This window comes from Ochotona curzoniae, unplaced genomic scaffold (assembly GCF_017591425.1).
Source record: "Ochotona curzoniae isolate NIBS_2020 unplaced genomic scaffold, NIBS_Ocur_1.0 scaffold_4701, whole genome shotgun sequence".
Taxonomy (NCBI): Eukaryota; Metazoa; Chordata; class Mammalia; order Lagomorpha; family Ochotonidae; genus Ochotona; species Ochotona curzoniae.
The window spans coordinates 69,554,340-69,572,912 of NW_024467122.1; the positions used below are offsets into that span (position 1 = coordinate 69,554,340).

At 38.6% G+C, this 18,573-nt stretch overlaps 1 protein-coding gene across 6 annotated transcripts in view; it reads right to left on the reverse strand.

The window, feature by feature from the left end:
* Positions 1-18,573, reverse strand: part of DENND4A (DENN domain containing 4A) — a 107,072-nt gene that overhangs the window by 11,009 nt on the left and 77,490 nt on the right. For 3 of the 6 annotated variants that reach the window (XM_040970073.1, XM_040970074.1, XM_040970072.1), the window contains exons 20-24: positions 15,709-15,825; positions 15,139-15,270; positions 9,590-10,689; positions 4,399-4,588; positions 550-644 (exon numbers count right to left, since the gene is read on the reverse strand). In XM_040970073.1, the coding sequence (XP_040826007.1) occupies positions 550-644; positions 4,399-4,588; positions 9,590-10,689; positions 15,139-15,270; positions 15,709-15,825 (1,634 nt within the window). The remainder of the gene's footprint in view (positions 1-549; positions 645-4,398; positions 4,589-9,589; positions 10,690-15,138; positions 15,271-15,708; positions 15,826-18,573) is intronic. The other 3 variants (XM_040970075.1, XM_040970076.1, XM_040970077.1) reach the window with 3 other exon arrangements.

Consider the following 18,573-nt stretch of genomic DNA (forward strand, 5'->3'; position numbering starts at 1 on the left):
GAGGAAGTAGTATGACTAACAACCTGAAATAATACATATCTAAAAACTCCATCTTAACTTGATTTAGATGTGATAAAACATTCTGAAATTTTAGAGCTACACATACATTTTTTAAACAAGTATTACTCTAGGGTCTGGCGTGATGGCCTAGAGGCTAAAGTCTTCTTGAACGTGCCAGGATCCCATTTGGACGCCGGTTCCAATCCTGGTGACCCCACTTCCCATCTAGCTCCCTGCTTGTGACCTGGGAAAGCAGTCAAGGATGGCCCAAAGCCTGGGGAACCTGTACTTGTATGGGAGATCCAGAAAAAGCTCCTGGCTCCTGGCATCAGATCGGCTCAGCACTGGCAATTGCAGTCACTTGGGGAGTGAATCATTGGACGGAAGATCTTCCTCTCTGTCTCTCTTCCTCTCTCTACATATCTAACTTTGCAATAAATAAATAAATGAATATGCAATTAAAAAAAGTATTACTCTAGGGACCATCAATACCTAAATGAAACATTTATAACACAGTACAAGAAAATGCCTGTTTGAGTAGAACCATACCTCCATTGCATAGTTCTGGAAGAGACTGGTATTACTCATGTTGAATGAAGATGTTACTTCTGACTTCCCAGGTAAAGCAAATTTTGACAGGGATCCTGTTCATTATTGAAAAGCAAAGGACAAAATCATTAAAATTAATGAGAAAAGATATAAGAATCTTTCATTTCCATATGTTCACTGATAAAAAAGTAACCCGTTCTATGAAAAATATGAATGGCAATTTAGAAATAAGTAAATAGCAAGTTTTCAGCACAGGCATTTTTGTTTTGAGGACAAAATATGCTCTATTTCTACCAATTCTCACAGTCTGGCATATTAAGCACCTTCTGTGTGCAGGCTAGACAGCATGCCAGTTGTTCATAATTACAGTTACCTATTCCCTTTTTCCAATCTATAAGCACTGTTCCAAGGTCTAAACATATTAAATAATCAAAAAAATTAATCTATTTCAAATCACAACAGGATGTAGTGACAATTCCCCGACTTACAAGAATCCTTAAAGAACTGGTAGAATAATCTTGCATTTAAAAAACTGGGAAGAGTTCTCAGGAGAAGAGAGAGGTACGATCTTCTGTCTGCTGATTGACTACCCAAGTGGCTGCAATGGCTGGAACTGAGCCGATCCCAAGCCAGGAGCCAGGAGCTTCTACTGGGTCTCCCATGTAGGTGCAGGGTCCCAAGGCTTTGGGCCATTTTTGACTGTTTTTCCAGGATACAAGCAGGGAGCTGGAAGTGGAGCATTGGGACACGAACTGGTGCCCATATGGGATCCCAGTGCTCGCAAGGCAAGGATTTAGCCACTAGGCTATTGCACTGGGCCCTCTCGGGCATATTTTTAAGAGCAATGAGATATTATAGGTATTAAAACACAAGAAAAAAGCAAGCAAGCCTGTGGTCAGTTCCATTGTCCATGTCAACAGTGGCTGTATCTTGTTAGTAAAACTGGAGGTGATCTAAATCTTTTCTTTTTCTTTTTTAAAGATTTCTTTTTATTATTTTTTTATTGGAAAGGCAAATATACAGAGAAGAGAGACAGAGAGGAAGATCCGTCCGATGATTCATTCCCCAAGTGAGCACAACGGGCCGATGCTATGCCGATCAGAAGCCAGGAGCCTCTTCTGGGTCTCCCGCGCGGGTGCAGGGTCCCAAAGCTTTGGGCCGTCCTCGACTGCCTTCCCAGGCCACAGGCAGGGAGCTGGAAGGGAAGCGGGGCTGCCAGGATAGAACCGGCGCCCATATGGGATCCCGGGCGTGCAAGGCGAGGACCTTAACCACTGCGCCACCGTGCCAGGCCCCTAAGTCTTTTCTATACATTGTTTCTATTTCATCACCAAATTTTATGAATGAATATCGATGTATTTTTTAAAAATATAAATATTTAAAAATGATAGAAACTACCAGTTAATAAGAAACAAAGGGGATAGGAAAACATTCAGCACCACCACAGGGATAGCAGGTGATGGCTCAGGTCCTGAGCTCCCTGCCACCGTGTGGGCCTCAGGCTGACCAGCCAGGCTGCTGTGGATGTCTGGAGTGCAGACCAGTGGAAGGCAAATCTCTCACTCTGTCTCTGGTCCTCTGCCTTTCAAATAAATAATTAATTTTAAGTAGTCTTATAAAGAAAACAAAATGGACTAGAAACCCTTTGAAATGGAAACTCAACAACTCAAGATAAGGAAGTCCAAAGGGGAAAGATGACATAAAACTAAAACACCAAAATAGAACAAACTGCCAAACCGTGGCAAAATATAGTATCTGAAACTTATTTGAAACAGAAGATTGATTTCCTAACATGAAGAGAATAATATCACATAAAGAAACCGGAAGAAGTAGGTTTCTGGCACAGCAGATCAGACCTCACCTGGGATGCCTGCGTGTGCCCTGGGTGCCCAGGGTTGAGGCCCAGCTTAACTTCCAGTTTCAGCTTTTGGCCACAGTGCATCCTGCGAGGCAGCGGGTTACGGTACAAGGTGCTGGGCTGTCACTCATATGAAAGACATGGATGGAGTTCCTGCCTTCCAGGCGTTTGGGAAGTAAACCAGAGGATGGGAGTATGCTCCTCCCAACCTGCTGTTCCCAGCCCCAAAAGACTAATCGAGCAAGATGTAAGCAAGGAGAAATGAAAAATCCTTAAACATATAAATAGGTCATCAATTTGATCTTCACAAAAGAAAAAATGAAAATAAATCTGAATATTTTCCTCACCTATCATATGACACAAACATTTTCTGACATACTGCGTTGACGAGGCTCTGGGGAAACAGTTACTCTCATATACTAATAGTAGGAATGCAAAATGAAACAGCTGAGGAAAGAAACTGGCTTCATCACTCTGAGAAAGTATTGTGAAGTATCTTCCAAAGGTATGCTAGAACAAATAAAGTATGGTATATACATATTGGAGGACTACAAAGCCTGGACACTTGATGTCCACTGATACAGAAGTGGTTAAAATCAAGTGCGATACAGGTACCCAAGGTGAATTATGCAGACGCAACAAATGAGGCGGAAAAATGGTTGATGTTGCAGTGTGCAAGCTGCCGCCTGCAATTCTAGCATTCCACATGGGTGCTGGTTGGTGTCCCAGCTGCTCTACTTTGAATCCAGCTCTCTGCTAGTGGCCTGGAGAATACAGCCGAAGGTGGCCCAAGTGTCTGGGTCCTTGCTACTCACATGGGAGACCTGGATGAAGCTTTTGGTTCCTAGGCCCATTGTAGCTGTATGGCATCTAGGGAGTAAGCCAATGGATGGAAGATTTCTTTCTGTAACTCTTTCAAATACACAAATAAATCCTTTTTTTTAAAAAAATAATGAGGATCACGGATTATTCTGTGATGATATGGAGTGATCTTTAGGATAAGGACTATCTGGCCCAGGCGCGACAATGCAATGGTTAAGGTCCTCACCTTGAATGTGCCAGGGTCCCATTTGGGCGCCAGTTCTAATCCCGGCGACCCTGCTTCCCATCCAGCTCCCTGCTCGTGGCCTGAGAAAGCAGTCGAGGATGGGCCAAAGCCTTGGGACCCTGCACCCTCATAGAAGATCTAGAAGAGCTTTGAACTCCTGGCATCAGATTGGTTCAGCAATGGCCACTGCGGTCACTTGGGGAGTGAATCATCGGACATAGGATCTTCCTCTCTGTCTCTCCTTCTCTCTGTACATCTGCCTTTCCAATAAAATAAATAAATCTTTTTTCTTTTTTAAAAGAACTATCTGGAAGGCAGTGTGTCACGGAGAGGAAGAGAGGTTTGGAGGAAGAAAGAAAAGGAGAGGGACACAGAGAGAGCCAGAAAGAGAGAGAGAGAGAGTTTTCCTTCTGCTGGTTCCCTTCCCTGGTGTCTAAAACAGCCAGGAAAGGGCCAGGCTGAAGGGAGGAGCTAGCAACCCCATCTTCGTCTCCCCCATGGGTAGCAGGAGTCCTATTACTTGGGCCAGTGTCTCTGCCTTTCCAGGAAGTTGCATTAGAAGTACAGCAGCCTGAACTTGACCTGCACTTAGCACACTGCCCTCCCCCGACACGTAATTAAGTGAAAAACAGCAGTATGTGAGAAACAGTTTATAGTATGCTACTTTCAGAGCAAGAAGACAGAAGGTAACAGGAATATGAGTTCATAAATGCCCCCACCCTTTTAAAAGCAACATTGTAAAGATAAACCAAAAACAAATAAAAAGTCATCTCTGGGAACAAGTGGAAAATAGGATGGAGTGAAGATGAGAGCGGAAGTCACCTCCAAAAGGACCTTCTTTTAACTTTAAGGCCATGCAACAACTTTCACAAAATTAAATAATAAAGCAACGAAATAAATATACTCTAAATTGAGTGCAGTCAGCAGAACTGTTTGCACAAACCTTCTAAGGAGGCAGAGCTTCCCAGGCTTGTTCGGCTGAGCTCAGTTCCCTTGGTCCCTGACGTGGCACTGCTCTCTTGGGAGGAAGAGGCTCCTTCCAGCTCGCGGCCGACCTCTTCATCTGTCAAAGAGGTAGATTCAGAATCCTGGGCTCCCACTGAAGAAAGACTGGTACGATCAGAACTTTGATCCTAAGGACATAATTGTAAGCTTAATTTCCTTCACATTAAGAATGATTTAAAAAGTCCACTTGTCAGGCAGAGGAAAACACTTATTACCCAACTACTGCTGTGGTCATCAGTTAACAAATAAATCCAACTAATTTTACAGAGGTCTAGTCACTTGGAGAAATATACTAGAAATCAGCATTTAAAAAATAATTTTAAAATTCCAGTCAAATATATATCCCACTAGTAAGGAAAGCTTGTTTTGACTCATTTCATTTTCTTCCTATAAACACCAGTTCAAGATGACACCATTAGAATTTTACCTTCACTCTTTTCCATAAAAATCTAGATTTCAGATATTATTTGTAACTTTGACTTGTAAGAACGCTAAAATAATTGTTTTATAGCTATATTAAGATTATATAAGAAACTCTGATATACAATTTCTTATGAAAAGCATTTTTAGACACTTCCGTTACACAACTATTTTTCCCCAATTGTGTATTACTATTATTTTTAATTACTAAGGGCTGTTATGCAGTAATTTTTTTTTTGCATTTATAGGATTCAGGATTTGTATATTTTATTCACTCCAAAAAATGTTTTAAAAGCCATCCTTTGTGTCTTTATCATTTAGCTTAGATTTTTAATTCCTCAAGGGTTTACTTTTGAAATATAACACAAGAATCTACCTTCTCTCCTAATTAGTAGCTAATTAGTCTACACATTGACTTAAGATTTGTTTGTTCACCACTGATTTGAAATAGAATCTTCTTCCATCCCAAACTTCTGTGTACGTTCAGCTTCGTTTCTGGATTTTGCTCCATTCCAGTGCATTAGTTGGTAGACTTGGAATTAATTTTCTTTAAAAATCTATTTATTTTATTTGAAAGAGTTAGAAGAAGGGCAATCTACCCACTGATCCACTTCTCAGATGGTCACAATGGCCAGAGCTGGGCTAATCGGAAGCAGGGAGCCAGGAGTTCCCTCTGAGTCTCTCACGTGGGTGGTAGCTGAACCTACTACTTCAGAGACCACGCTTTCAGGTATGTCTATCCATCCAATCTTATTTGCTTTCTAATTTCCAGAAAAGCCTGAAAATTGCTGACATACTGAAGGCATGCTTTTGTAACTTCACGAATACAGAGTTATTATATTCTTGTATTTTTCAGTTACTTAAAAGGGATTTGGAGAAAGGAAGACAGATGTGTATTTTAGTGCCCTGAACCAGCACTCTTATTGCTACTTCTTAAAAAAAATGCACTTACAATGAGACATTAAATTCTTTAGACATAAACATTTAAATGACAATATATAATTCCTTAATTGTAATAGTAATAACAGCTTCCTTTAATGGGTTAAATAGTGGACCAGTCTGACATTATATACATTGCAGGTTTTCATCCACAGTTCCTGGATCATAACTTCTATAGTTCTTGTTAATTTCTGAATTACTCCAAAGCATTAAAAGTGAAATATAGTCTTTTGCTATAATATTGGGGACCTTTTGGCCTCAGAAAGTTAAAAAAACAACAACAACAAAAAACTGACCTTCTTGTCTCTTTTCATCCGTTCCCTTTTCTTCCTTGAGGCTCTTTTAGCGGGACTGGCATTGTGATGCAGCATGCTCACCACAGTGTCAGGTTGAGTCCTGGATAATCCACTTTTTTTGCTTTGTCTTGTTTTGTTTTGTTTTGAAAGGCAGAAGGTAGGGAACGGATAGAAACAGAGGAGGAAGCAGAGAAAGAAATCTTCCATCTCCTGGTTCACTCCCCGCATGGCTGTAAAGCTGGAGCTGTGCCAGCCTGAAGCCAGGAGCCCAGAGCTTCTCCTGGGTCTCCAATGTGGGTGGTAGAGGCACCTGGACCATCCTCCACTGCTTTCCTAGGTACCTTAGCGGGGAGCTGTATCAGATGTGGAACAGCTGGGACTGAAACTGGTGGGATGTTGGTGCTATGCCATAGCCCTGGTCCTGACATTCCACTTCTGATTCAGATTCCTATTAATGTGCCTGGAAGACCACAAGTAGTTGAGTCCTTGTTGCTGAAGTAGGAGGCCCTAATGGAGTTCTGGGATCCTGGTTTCAGTCTGTCCCTGTCTCAGATGCTGTGGGTATTTGGGGAGTGAACCAGATGAAAGGTCTCTTTTTCTTCTTCTGCTACTCTTTCAAATAAACAACTCTTTTTTAAACAGACTAGAATTTCTCTCCCCTAGTCCTGGTCAAGAAACAAAAACTATAATTTTATCCTGCCCTTTGCTCTCGGAGCTGGTCTGAAAGGAACTGGCTGACCTATATTGGCTGACTGATCATCAGATCCCCATTTCAGAGTTGTCTCTGCCCCATCTCTGGGAGGAAGGGATGCTGAAGAGACCAGTCTCTCTCAACCTCTCAGCAGGCCATATAATTTTTGTCCAGTTACATTTCTACATGGCTGTCCACACTAGTTATTTATGCAATGAATTTTCCATAAACCTCCCCCAAAAGAGTATGGAGAGTTCCTGGACAGCACAACACCTGCCAAGTTCCTGGAGGGTGAGCCTAGACAGAGCATGGAAGCTCTGAGCCCCTTCTATGCGTCTTATCCCATACATCATATAATTCTTTACAATAATAAATATATTTTCCTTAAGCAAATGAATTGAGCCTGAAAAAGGGATTGTGTAAACCCCTAGTCAAAGCTGGTGGGCCAGAAGCTCAGGTGAGACAGTTTGGGCTTGTGCCTGGTATCTGACGTGACAGCTCTCCACCTGTGAGAGCTGATGCAGTCTCCAGCTGCAGTTAGACTTGAACCGACTGAGAGGATGTCCAGCTGGAGTCTGCTGCTTGCTTGTTGGTGGGGATAAACTTTCACACATTTTTGCTATCACAGAAATGACCTGTGTCCTGAGCAGGCAGTGGGAGAAACTTATTTTTCCTTTTCTATGTTCAAAATTAGGTTTTCAAAACATTATTCACTTTAGTCCTTAATTCTATTTAGAGAAAGAAGAAAACAATATCACTGTGGGGTCTTTCTGATGTTGGTGATTTGTCATTCTCTTTGAGTTCTCTAACAGGGGGAGTGTTGATTTTAATGCTCTTTTTAAAGATTCAGCTTCTGGCTTCATCGATTTTCTTATTTTATCTCTCCAGCTTTATTGATCCACTCTATTTTTAGCATTTTCTCCTTTTTACTTTGAACTCTGCTTCTATTTTTTCTAGTTTCTTGTGTAGAAAATTATTTTTAAGTGCGGGGGTGATTTTCTCTGAGTTCATCCTTTCTGTGGTTTTCTGAATCTTGGGTATCTATACATCTATTTCTTCCAACAAATTTGTAGAAGTTTAAGTCACTGTCCAAATACCTTTTCTGCCTCAATCACTTTCTTCAATTCTTCTGGAACTTTAATATACATCTATGTATGTTATTTATATCTTTTCATATTGTTCTATTTATCCCTGGAGCTCTCTGCTCATTTTTAAAAGTCTTTTCTCTCTCTGTTCTTCAAACTGGGTTTTTGTTAAGTTTCAAGCTGGTTCTTTTTGTTTTCATCTCCACTTGGCTATTGAGATCATCTAATGAATTTATTCTAGATATTGTATTTTTTTCAATGAGTAATTTTGTTTTTAATAGTCTCCACTTCTTACTGAGAATTCTTTTTATTTCAAGTATGCTGTTCCTTACCCTGGAGCAACCTAAGTATAGTAGATGCTTCAAAGTTTCTGTAGAATAATTCCTCTGTTTGTCTTGGGGTTGCACTTCCCTTAAAAATTGGTCAAATTTTTCTGGCCTTTAACATGAAATAATTTTTGATTTTATCTTGAACACTGAATATTATATTATGCAGCCTGGTTACTCTTGAAATTGTTTTCAGAATATTAATGTTCTGTTTTACCAGGCGATCAACTTCATTTTGTTTAGACTGTGTTTTGTGTGTATATATGTGTTGCTTTTAAAATTTTATCAATTCGTAAGGCACAAAAACAGAGCAACAGATGGTGAGAGGAGGAAAGCAGAGAGGAGTAAAGGGAGGAATTGGGGAGGGAGACAGATAGAGGGAGAGATGAGTGACAGAGAGATCTCTGGGGTCAGCACTGTGGCATAACAGGTCAAGCCTCTACCTAAGACACTGATGTCCAGCATCTCCTATGGGTCCTTGTTCAAATCCCAGCTGCTACACTTCTCATCCAGTGCCCTGCTAATGTGACTGGGAAATAATGGAAGATGGTCCAAGTCTGTGGGCCCCTGCTCTTACCTGGGGGACCTGGAAAAAGCTTTGGGTTCGTCTCTCCTCTCTAACTCTGCCTTTCAAATACATTAAAAAAAAAAAAAAGCAGCAGCTTGAAAAAAACAGAGTATCTCCCATCTGGAGGTTTACTCTTCAGATACTCATAATGGCTGATGTTGGGCTGGGCCAGCAAAGATAGAAGCCAGGAAGTCAATGCAGGTCTCTAACATGGGTGGTAGTACACCAACTGTTTGAACCATCATCTGCTGTCTCCCAGGGTGTGCATCACTGGGAAGCTGGAGATGGGAGTAGAGCCAGGACTCAGACTCAAGCACTCAGACGTATGTGTGTCTAGTTCAAGGGTTAGGGACTAGTGAGGGATTTCCCTTATTCATTGCAATAAACCTCGATGTTTCTTCAAGGGAGGCAGGCAGGTCTACCAGAAGCTATTCTATTCTAATCAGAAAGAGAAACCAGATGCCTAACCAGTCAATTTTGAAGGCATGCTGGATACTCTATTTTTAAAGAATGTGTTGAAGGAAATGTTTAACTTAGTAAGCACTTTTATGTAACAACTCTTATTACAGTTTCAAATTAGAACTTTCAATATAACATAGGTGGAATTTTCTCCCCTTTAGAGGTTATTATTTTAGTTCAAATTATAATACTTATAAAACATATATATTCTAGTACCTGTTTTTTTTTCTTTTTTCTTAGAGCTGTATTTAACAAGAATGGCTATTGCTTACATCTTTGCAAGTTAAGGGACCTCTAGTAATGGTGGTGGTGAGGGCTGCTCAAATCAATGTAGAAGACACTTACCTTGGATGATGTGGTATACATGGTGAATCTTGAATACCATTTGCTTGCTTTCTCTGCAACTCCTTTTCCAGCTGTGAACATACTATTCCTTAGAACATCTAATTTAGGTACCAGTAGTGTATCTAAATTAAACGAAGGTGCTGAATGGGTTAATGCATCTTGAGATTCTTCTCTAAAAGGGCAAGTAGGCGAGAAGGCTGGAGAAGACCACAGTCTATCCCGTGGTCTCTCCTCACTTTTTGTGTAACTTTTAGATTTGGTGAGTCTGGGTGGCCTTGGAGAATTAGGAGGTAAGCTACATCTTCTGCAGGCCTTGGCCAGTGTTGGGCTTTTCTTATTGTTAGATTTATCATCACAGGCCCGTTGTAAATCAATGCTTGGTGTTCGACTTGTCAAAGGACTGCTCATGTTATTCATATACATCACAATTTCTTCAGCTAAATCACGCCTTGCAGATGGTGTTGACACGCTTTTACTATCATCTTCATCCTCCTCTTCCTCGTCTTTTTGCTGCTGCTCGGTCTCAGCAACTAAAAGAGAGAGGGGATCAAATCCTGCTGCAACATCAGTTTTTTCAGAAGGTTTCACTGAGAAGCTGCTGTTCATTCGCTGAATTCTCTTGGGATGCTGTGCGGCAACATATCCCACTTTGGATCCATCTGTTTCACTGTCTAAGTCCTCCAAGTCAAAAATAACAGGAGAATCCACCTTATCAGCCAAGCGATTCGCACCATCGAAAGGTGTGTCATCATCACTAGATTCCTTTTCTAGACTGTCTCTTTTAGATCTTAAAGGTGGCTTCCCAATATCAAGACTATTTGGTCTTCTATTTCTTGTAATAACATTTGAAAGAATTTTTGCATCAGCTCCTAATTTTTCAACTATATCGCCAGGATTTGCTTCCTGATTAATTCTGTTGAGCATAAATCCCATCAGTACCCCTCCACTAAGATTACGGTTTCTATTTCCCCAAGCCATGTGCTGCTGCAAATTAGATTCATTGTCACTTTTATGTCTTTTCCTGAAGCATCTACTTTCAATGTTTCCTGTTTCATTTGTATCCTCAAGAGATGATCTTAAGAGCATTTCAGGTGTGTTTTCTGAAACACAAGCAAAGTGTTTTATTTGTGAGAACGTAATGCACATATATAAATCTTCTTAAGTATTTAAAATTCTACTAATGAAGATGATACTATGCTAGGAAATCTACTTATATTATCTACTGCAGACATTACAATATCATTATGCGTTGAGGAAAAAAAAAACCCAAAAGATCAGAGAGACAAATTATTTAGCCCAAAGTTACCCATAGGAGATAGACTTGGGATTCAAATCCATATTTGTGTAATAAAGAGTATGCTCCTAGACAGCAGGATGCTCTACTTTTCAACACACCTAACAACTAATATCCATATTTAATAATAATGAACTTGCACTAATTCTATGAAGCCAATTAATTAATAAGTGGTTATATATTTGTGGTGATGCTAGAGAACCATGACATTCTGTGTCTTTTGCATATTTAAATGAAAAGCAAACCTCAAATCACCAAACCAGAGAGTCACATAGAAAAACTGTTTATCTCTGAATTTTTTATTTGGGAAAAACACAGTTCAATCTGTGTAAGCCACTGTTGATCACAATTTCTGAGATTTACAGCTGCAAACATGCTTTCTGACACATCAGACTTCTCTCAGATCGCTGAACATACTGTGTATCCTTCCTGCTATCCAGCCTTTTTACAGAGGGTTACCTCTGCTTCAGATACACTCTCTCCTTCTCTTCTTCCTTCATTTATCTTCTAATAAATAATTTGCACTAATCTTTTATGTTTACGTGCAAAAATCATATTTTAAGGACATTTTCCAGAAACAACCCTCCAATCCTAGCTCACAGAAACTCACCCTCTTGCTTTCTCTTTAAAAAATAAATGTGATCCTTAAGAATATTTTTTAATCATTTATTTGATATAAAGGAAGAGAGAAAGAGAGAGAGAGAATTCCCAGTGGTTAACTCTCCAAATGTCTGTGATAGTTGGGGCAGGCCAGGCCCAAACCAGGAGCTGGGGACTCAATCCAGGTCTCCCTGAGGATGATAGGGATCCACCTACTGGAGCCACCACCTACTACCACATGAGGTCTGCACAGGCAGGAAGCTGGAACTGAAACTTGAACTCAGCTACTTTGCTATCGGGATGCAGGTGTTTTAACCACTAGGACAAATGTCTACCCACCACTTTTCTCATGAAGGCAGGGGCTTGGTTTATTTTTTATTCCTTATCATATCCCCAGCAGCACCTGGCATTTGGAGGCATTCAGGAGCTCAAAACTATTTATCAACTGAATATTATACACTAGACAGCAACCATAGCCAAAAATTCAAGCTGGAACATACATTTTTCTGAACCAACACATAGTAGATTACAATATGATATAGTATGAATACCTGAAGATAAAAATGTATAGAATAAAATCAGAATTAGGGGCAGGTGTTGACATCTACATTCCATTATCAGAGTGCTTGGAACACCCGCTCCTGGCCTCTAACTCTGGCGTCCTCCTCATGCAGACGCTGGGAGGAAGTAGTGATGACTCCAAGAATGAGGGTCCCACTACCCATGCAGGATACCTGGAGTGACTTCCCAGCTCTTGGCTTGGCTTGGTCTATCCCAGCTGTTGTTAGCATTTGAGGAGTGGTTCTCACTCTCTCTCTCCAATACAGAATATAAATACATTAGAAATTCAGAATTAGGTTTACAGAAACATTTCAGATTTAAACTTTCTTGTAGTTGAACTACCAGTAATTCAATATATGACCATCAAAACATTAAATTCCGAAGATAATGATGATAAAAAAGAGTAATTTCAGTTCAATACATAAAATTACAGTATCTTTTTGTTTATTCTATTGTTATAATTTTAGAAGCTATCATATATATGAATATATACAAATATATCCAATTAGAATAAAATACCTATACATTATACTACAAAATACAAATAAACCTGAAAAGTTCTTTGTATGTATTAGTATATAACACGATTAAGAAGTAATTGAAAAGTAAACATTCCCATAAACCTCATATACAATGTTTAGCAGCAGTGATAAACTCATAGTATACAACACATGGGAAAGTTTCTAAGCTAAAAATATCAAGGAAAAACTAACAATTCTAATTCATACCGAGGAAAGACATCACAGGCTTTTATGACTAATAAGCATACAAGGCAACTGAAAAACATGATCAGATGCTTATTCTGGGTTGAGAATCATTTGAACATAAAGTTCGTAAAAGCAGATATCAAGAAAAAAGCAAGCATAAAGATAGTAATGACATAAACTAAGACCAAAAGACAAGATTATGGGTTACATGAAAAAGCAGTTAGGAAGGGATTATATGGTTGTGAAGCAATTTCATGATACCAATAATTTTAAATTGTTAACAGCTATCCAACAAAGAAATTAAAGAAAGATAGTTACAGGTCATCTACAGTTGGATTCCATAGTTTTTTTTTTTTTTCTGTAAAGGTCTAGGTAGTAAATATTTCAGTCTTTACAAGCCACATAGTCTCTGTCACAATTGTTCAATTCTGCTGTTAAAGTACGAAAGCAGACATAGACAACTGGTGAGCACGGCTGGGCTCTAATAAATCTTTATTTGTAACACTGAAGTTGGAAATTAAAGGGTCTTTATATGTCATCAAAGAACTTGTATTAGTATTCTTTTGATTTTTTGCCAAACATTCAAAATATAAAAGCCATTGTTATTTTGTGGGCCAGTACAGAACAGGCTGCCGACCAATGGGCCACTGTTTGTCTACTTCTGAACCAGAGGTATATTTACCTATGTTGCAGAAAGATTAACAGCAAGGCAAAGCTATTTAAAAAGAGATATTTTAGCTCTGACAGTACAATTCCTTCACTGTCCTTTAGACCATAATAAAATTAAGCCAATAGCAAAGTAAAGGTAATTATGTAATTATTATTAACATTAGAAGCTCTGCATCTTATGTCCGTTTAACTTCCCACATAGTCTGGTGAAAAATTTAGTGAAGCCAATAGGATCCCAGATCCTAATCCCATGTTTGTGCTGACAATTGATAATTTTTGTGACTTGTCAAAAATCAACTTATGTCTTAGTTTTCTTATCTTTTTATTTAATACATACTTTTAAAAAGACATTATTATTGGAAAGGCCGATTTACAGAGAGAAAACAAGACAGAAAGATCTTCCATCTGCTGGTTTACTCCCCATGTGGTTGCAATGGTCAGAGCTGAGCTGATCTGAAACTAGGGCCAGGAGCTTCTTCCAGATCTTCTATGCAAGTGCAGGGTCCCAAGGCTTGAGTCATCCTCTGCTGATTTATCAGGCCATAAGCAGAGAAATGGATGGGAAGTACAGCAGCTGGGACATGAACTAGCACCCATATGGAATCCCAGTGATTGGAGGTGGAGGATTAGCCAACTGAGCCATCATGCTGGGCTCTAGTTTTCTCATCTTTAAAACAGTGTTAACGTTCTTTCTCAAAATATAAGCAATATTTCTATTATTTTATATTATATTCCTTATACTTAATAAATATAATCTATAAAAGCATTTTTTAAGAAGAAAAAAAATATTAGGTGTTATTACCTAAACTGTCTGAGGGGACTATTCAACAAATGACTATATGAGGCCCAGTGTGATGGCCTAGTGACTGAATTCATTGCCCGAAGAAGCTCCTGGCCCTTGGTTTCCAATTGGCTCAGCTCTGGCTGTTGGGGCCACTTGGAGAGTGAACCTGTGGATGGAAGATCTTTTCTTTCTTTCCTTTTCTCTGTAAATCTGCCTTTACAATACAAATAAATAAATTTTAAACAAAAACGAAAAGAACAATATGAACACCAAGGAACCATATCTTTCCTATAAAACTTGGCTGGAGAGTGGATTTTTTGGAGATGGTTCTTAGAATGTTTGCACCCCGTATTGGAGTTCCTGGTTGTGAGGCCTGGCTCTGCTTGCCATTCGAGCTTCCTACGATTGTACCCCTTGGCAGGCCGGTAGCAGAGGACGGCTTAAGTACTTGGGCTCCACCATCCACAAGGCAGATTTAGGTTAGCACCTAAATCTGGCACCTGGCTTTGACCTGCTTTCTTCTAGCTATTGTACACATTTGGAGAGTACACTAGAAGATGGAAGATTTCCTTTCCTTTTCTCTTTAAAATGAAATGAAAATAAACTCTTATTAAGAGTTTAAAGAGAATAAAATTGAAAAATAAATAAAACTTGGCTAGCTGTATGGCACTCTATGCCTTTCCTGCTTCTACTTCTCGGCTCAGTTGACTCAGAAGCCAGCAAGTGTAGTCTGGATGCTTTCCTCTATACAGGGGTAATAGTAAAAGCTTTGATAAAGTATCACAAAATACATATCTCAACCCACTGAGCTACACCATGAGAAGTTGCACAACAACATTTTAAAAGAGAATGGAAAATTAACATTTTTAGAAAATGTTATTCATTAGACACACAATCTATCCTGCATGTAACAGATGTATAATGTTCAACTCACCCCTGTTTTCTCCTGATATTTTATCAGCATTGTTGTTACCTGTACCATTGAGGCGAACAATATTGGAAGAACTTTGCAGATTGATCTTTGGAAGACAATCAGTACTTCCTTTTGTACTCTCGCTCTCTGATACTATAGAAATAGAGATGAAAAAGTCAGCTAAGTGCAATCTATATTGTAAAAGGTCCAGAGAAGCAGCTTTTAGTTCTAAAATTTCTACCTACAAATAGGTAATAAGAATATAATAATGGTATATCTAATTAAGTAGTTCCACTTATTTGAAGCCTCAAAATGAAGTAAAAAACCTCAAAATGAAGTAAGAGTATTCTGTGAACACAAGTATTAACTTTAATAGTTTTTGATTGGAGAGTGTTTTGCCACTGAGACTATATATTTCATACAGAAGCACTTTTATGAAAATTTTTAGGTGGTGGAGAGGCCTTTGAATAGGAGGAAGAAAGTTATTAAGGAGAATGTAAATTAAAACAGATATTTTTGCACTTAAAAGTCACTTAGTATTTTTCTATGAATATTAAGTCACAGTTTTAACCAATGTTAAACAGTACGTACAGGAACCAGAATCACTCCCTTTTTTGTCTTTTTCTTCCAAAATGTCCTCAGCAGATATATTCCCTCTTCTAATTTCATCCTTAGTCAATAAATTATATCCCAGATCAGACTGACCACCTAGAAAAGCAAAGAGAAAAAAAAAAATCCCATAAACTCCACTGGAAATTTTCCTGGATAATTCCAATTTAAAGCTTTATTTTGTTAGCTACCTTGCCCTATCTCCAGTAATGTAAGAAAGAAAAGATATCAAAATAATTTATTTTTTGGCTTTATAATGCAGTCAGAAGGAGTCATGTGTATTCACACTACTATGTGGGATTCCAAATCACAGACAGACATTCTTTATATAAGTCCATGACTCGTCCAGGTGAAACTGAGTTCCAACTAAGTAAAGGCGATAAGGGCAGTTCAGCCCAGAGCATTCAATACAGAGTATTGGAGAGGAGTATCTAAATGGGCAAGAATTGGGGCTTCCCAAGTTACTGGTAATTAAATTTTCTGAAAACTCAATTGAATAATTAACTGAATTGCACAAGAGGAAAAATACATGAGAGGAAAAAACTGATGTTACCAAAAAAAGCAAGCTACATTAATATAATAAACTTCTTTTTGTTAAACTGCCTCTATATCATTTTCAGCAAATTGTTTTCTCTAGATTAGCATTAAAAAAGTTCTGAATCATGCTCCATCTTTGATGATTTTAAGGAGTCACTTAGCCTCTTTGTTTAGATCTCATGCTTCCAGATTTGTAAAACACAAGTTATGATTATATGGGCTTAGACATTAAATGGCTTTATAAGTTTTGGGAGCACCATATAAAGAAATGATATTTGGTATCACTAGGCATTATTTTGAGTTGGTATTTTTTCTAATAAAACTGCCAGGTCCATTTCCATAAAAATTTAAAATAGAAAAATATGAAGATGATTTTGTTGAAACTCATGCTTTTATGGCTAACCTTTTAAAGAGTCATAGCTAAAAATAAAACATTTCTTAATATTAAGAGGTAAGGATGACTACTATAACAGATTAAACTAATTTGTATGATGAAGAAACAAAGGCAGTGAAGGAAGAATAGCTATGCATACTGTATTTCAATATCATGAATTATACTTATTAATCTGAAAAGTAGACATAAAAGGAGATGGACCAAAATAATGTCATGTGCAGAGACAGATGCCTTCATATTTATTGGTAGCATTTCAATTTTTATAGTTTCTGTCCACAGGGCTTATGTTTATACTGCAACTAAAAGACATGCATAATATTAAAATGCAATAACAAATGGAAAAAAGTAAGCAAATAATTTATTTTTAAGGTTGCCAATTTTAATGATAGTTAGAGAAAGCTTGTGTCCAGGGGTGAATATTTGGCTTAGCAGTTGGATGGCTGCATCCTGGATCACAGGATCACAGAGGCGGGTTCAGATCCCAGCTCTATTTCCTGTTCCAGCTGCCTGCTAAGGTGCATCCTGGGAGGCACAGTGATGCCTTAGGGAGCTGAGTCCCTACCACCCACAGAGAAGAGGCCTGAACTAAGTTTTCTGCTCTCAGCTTCAGCCCAAGACAGGGTGTTGAAGGCATTTGGGGAGTGAACTAGTGGATAGTTCCTTATTTTTTCTGTAGTATTTTGTATTTCAAATAAAATAAATTTTAAAAACGATGTAAAAATACTGTATTTCAATAATTAGCATTACTTTCACTGTTAGAAGAATATTTTAGAAACTTATTTAAGCAGTCAGTATTGTGGTGCAATGGTTAAACCACTGTCTGTGAGGCTGGCATCTCATAGGAACACCAGTTTGAGTCCTGGCTTTTCTACTTTAAATCCAATTTGCTGCTAATATGGCTGGGAGAGCAGCTGAAGATGGTTCAGGTACTGCGGCTTCTGCCTCCCTTGCAGCAGATGTGAATGAATGGCTGGGCTTTAGCCCGGCCCAGCAGCAGGTGTTGTGGCCTTTAGGGGGAATAAACAAGCAGATGGAAGATCTCTCTCCCTTTCTCTCCATAACTGCCTTTCAAAAGAAAAAAAATTTAAACTACTTGAAAGATTATTTTAAAAATTTTTAAAGTAGTTTAAACATGCACAAGAAATTGAAAAAAAAATAGTATAGTGAATTATTTGGCACCTTTCATCTAGCTTCTCCGAATAATGTCCTACAATTGCTATGATCAGGACTTGATATTATTATAGTAGTATTAATTCAGAAAAGGAGCTAGAAGTTTCTTTTTTTTTTTTTTTTAAATTTATTTTACTTGAAAGAGTTACAGGGAAAGAGGGAGAAACACACAGAGAGAAATCTTCCATCTGCTGGTTCATTTCCCAAATGGCCACAATGACCATTTGGGATGTGGGCAGATCTCAAGCCATTAGTCAGGAGCTTCTTCCAGATCTTCCAGGTAGGTGCAGAGACCCAAAGCCTTGGGCCATCATCTGCTGCCATCCTTGGCCATTAACAGGGAGCAGGATTGGAAAGTGGAGCAACCAGGACTTGAACCAGTACCCACATGGGATGCTGGCACCACAGGCGGAGGACTAGCCTGCTAATGCCACTGTGTCAGCCCCAGAAATTTGTTTAAACTCTAATCATATTTTCATAATTATAAAGGATTGATCTTAGGAAAATTATATGGTAAAAAGATATGTGTTATGCAGAATTAAGTAGATTATCATGGACAAAGTATTTGAATAAAGTACTTTATAGCTTGTCTTTAATTTTTGTTTATATTCAAATAGAAGAAATACTGTACATAGCTATTAAATGTGCTACCTATTACCTAATTTATAAAATTCAAAAGTGACAGAACATGGAAATATACCATTCAAAACTTAAAAAATACAGGCTAGGAAATTCAGTATTTAAGC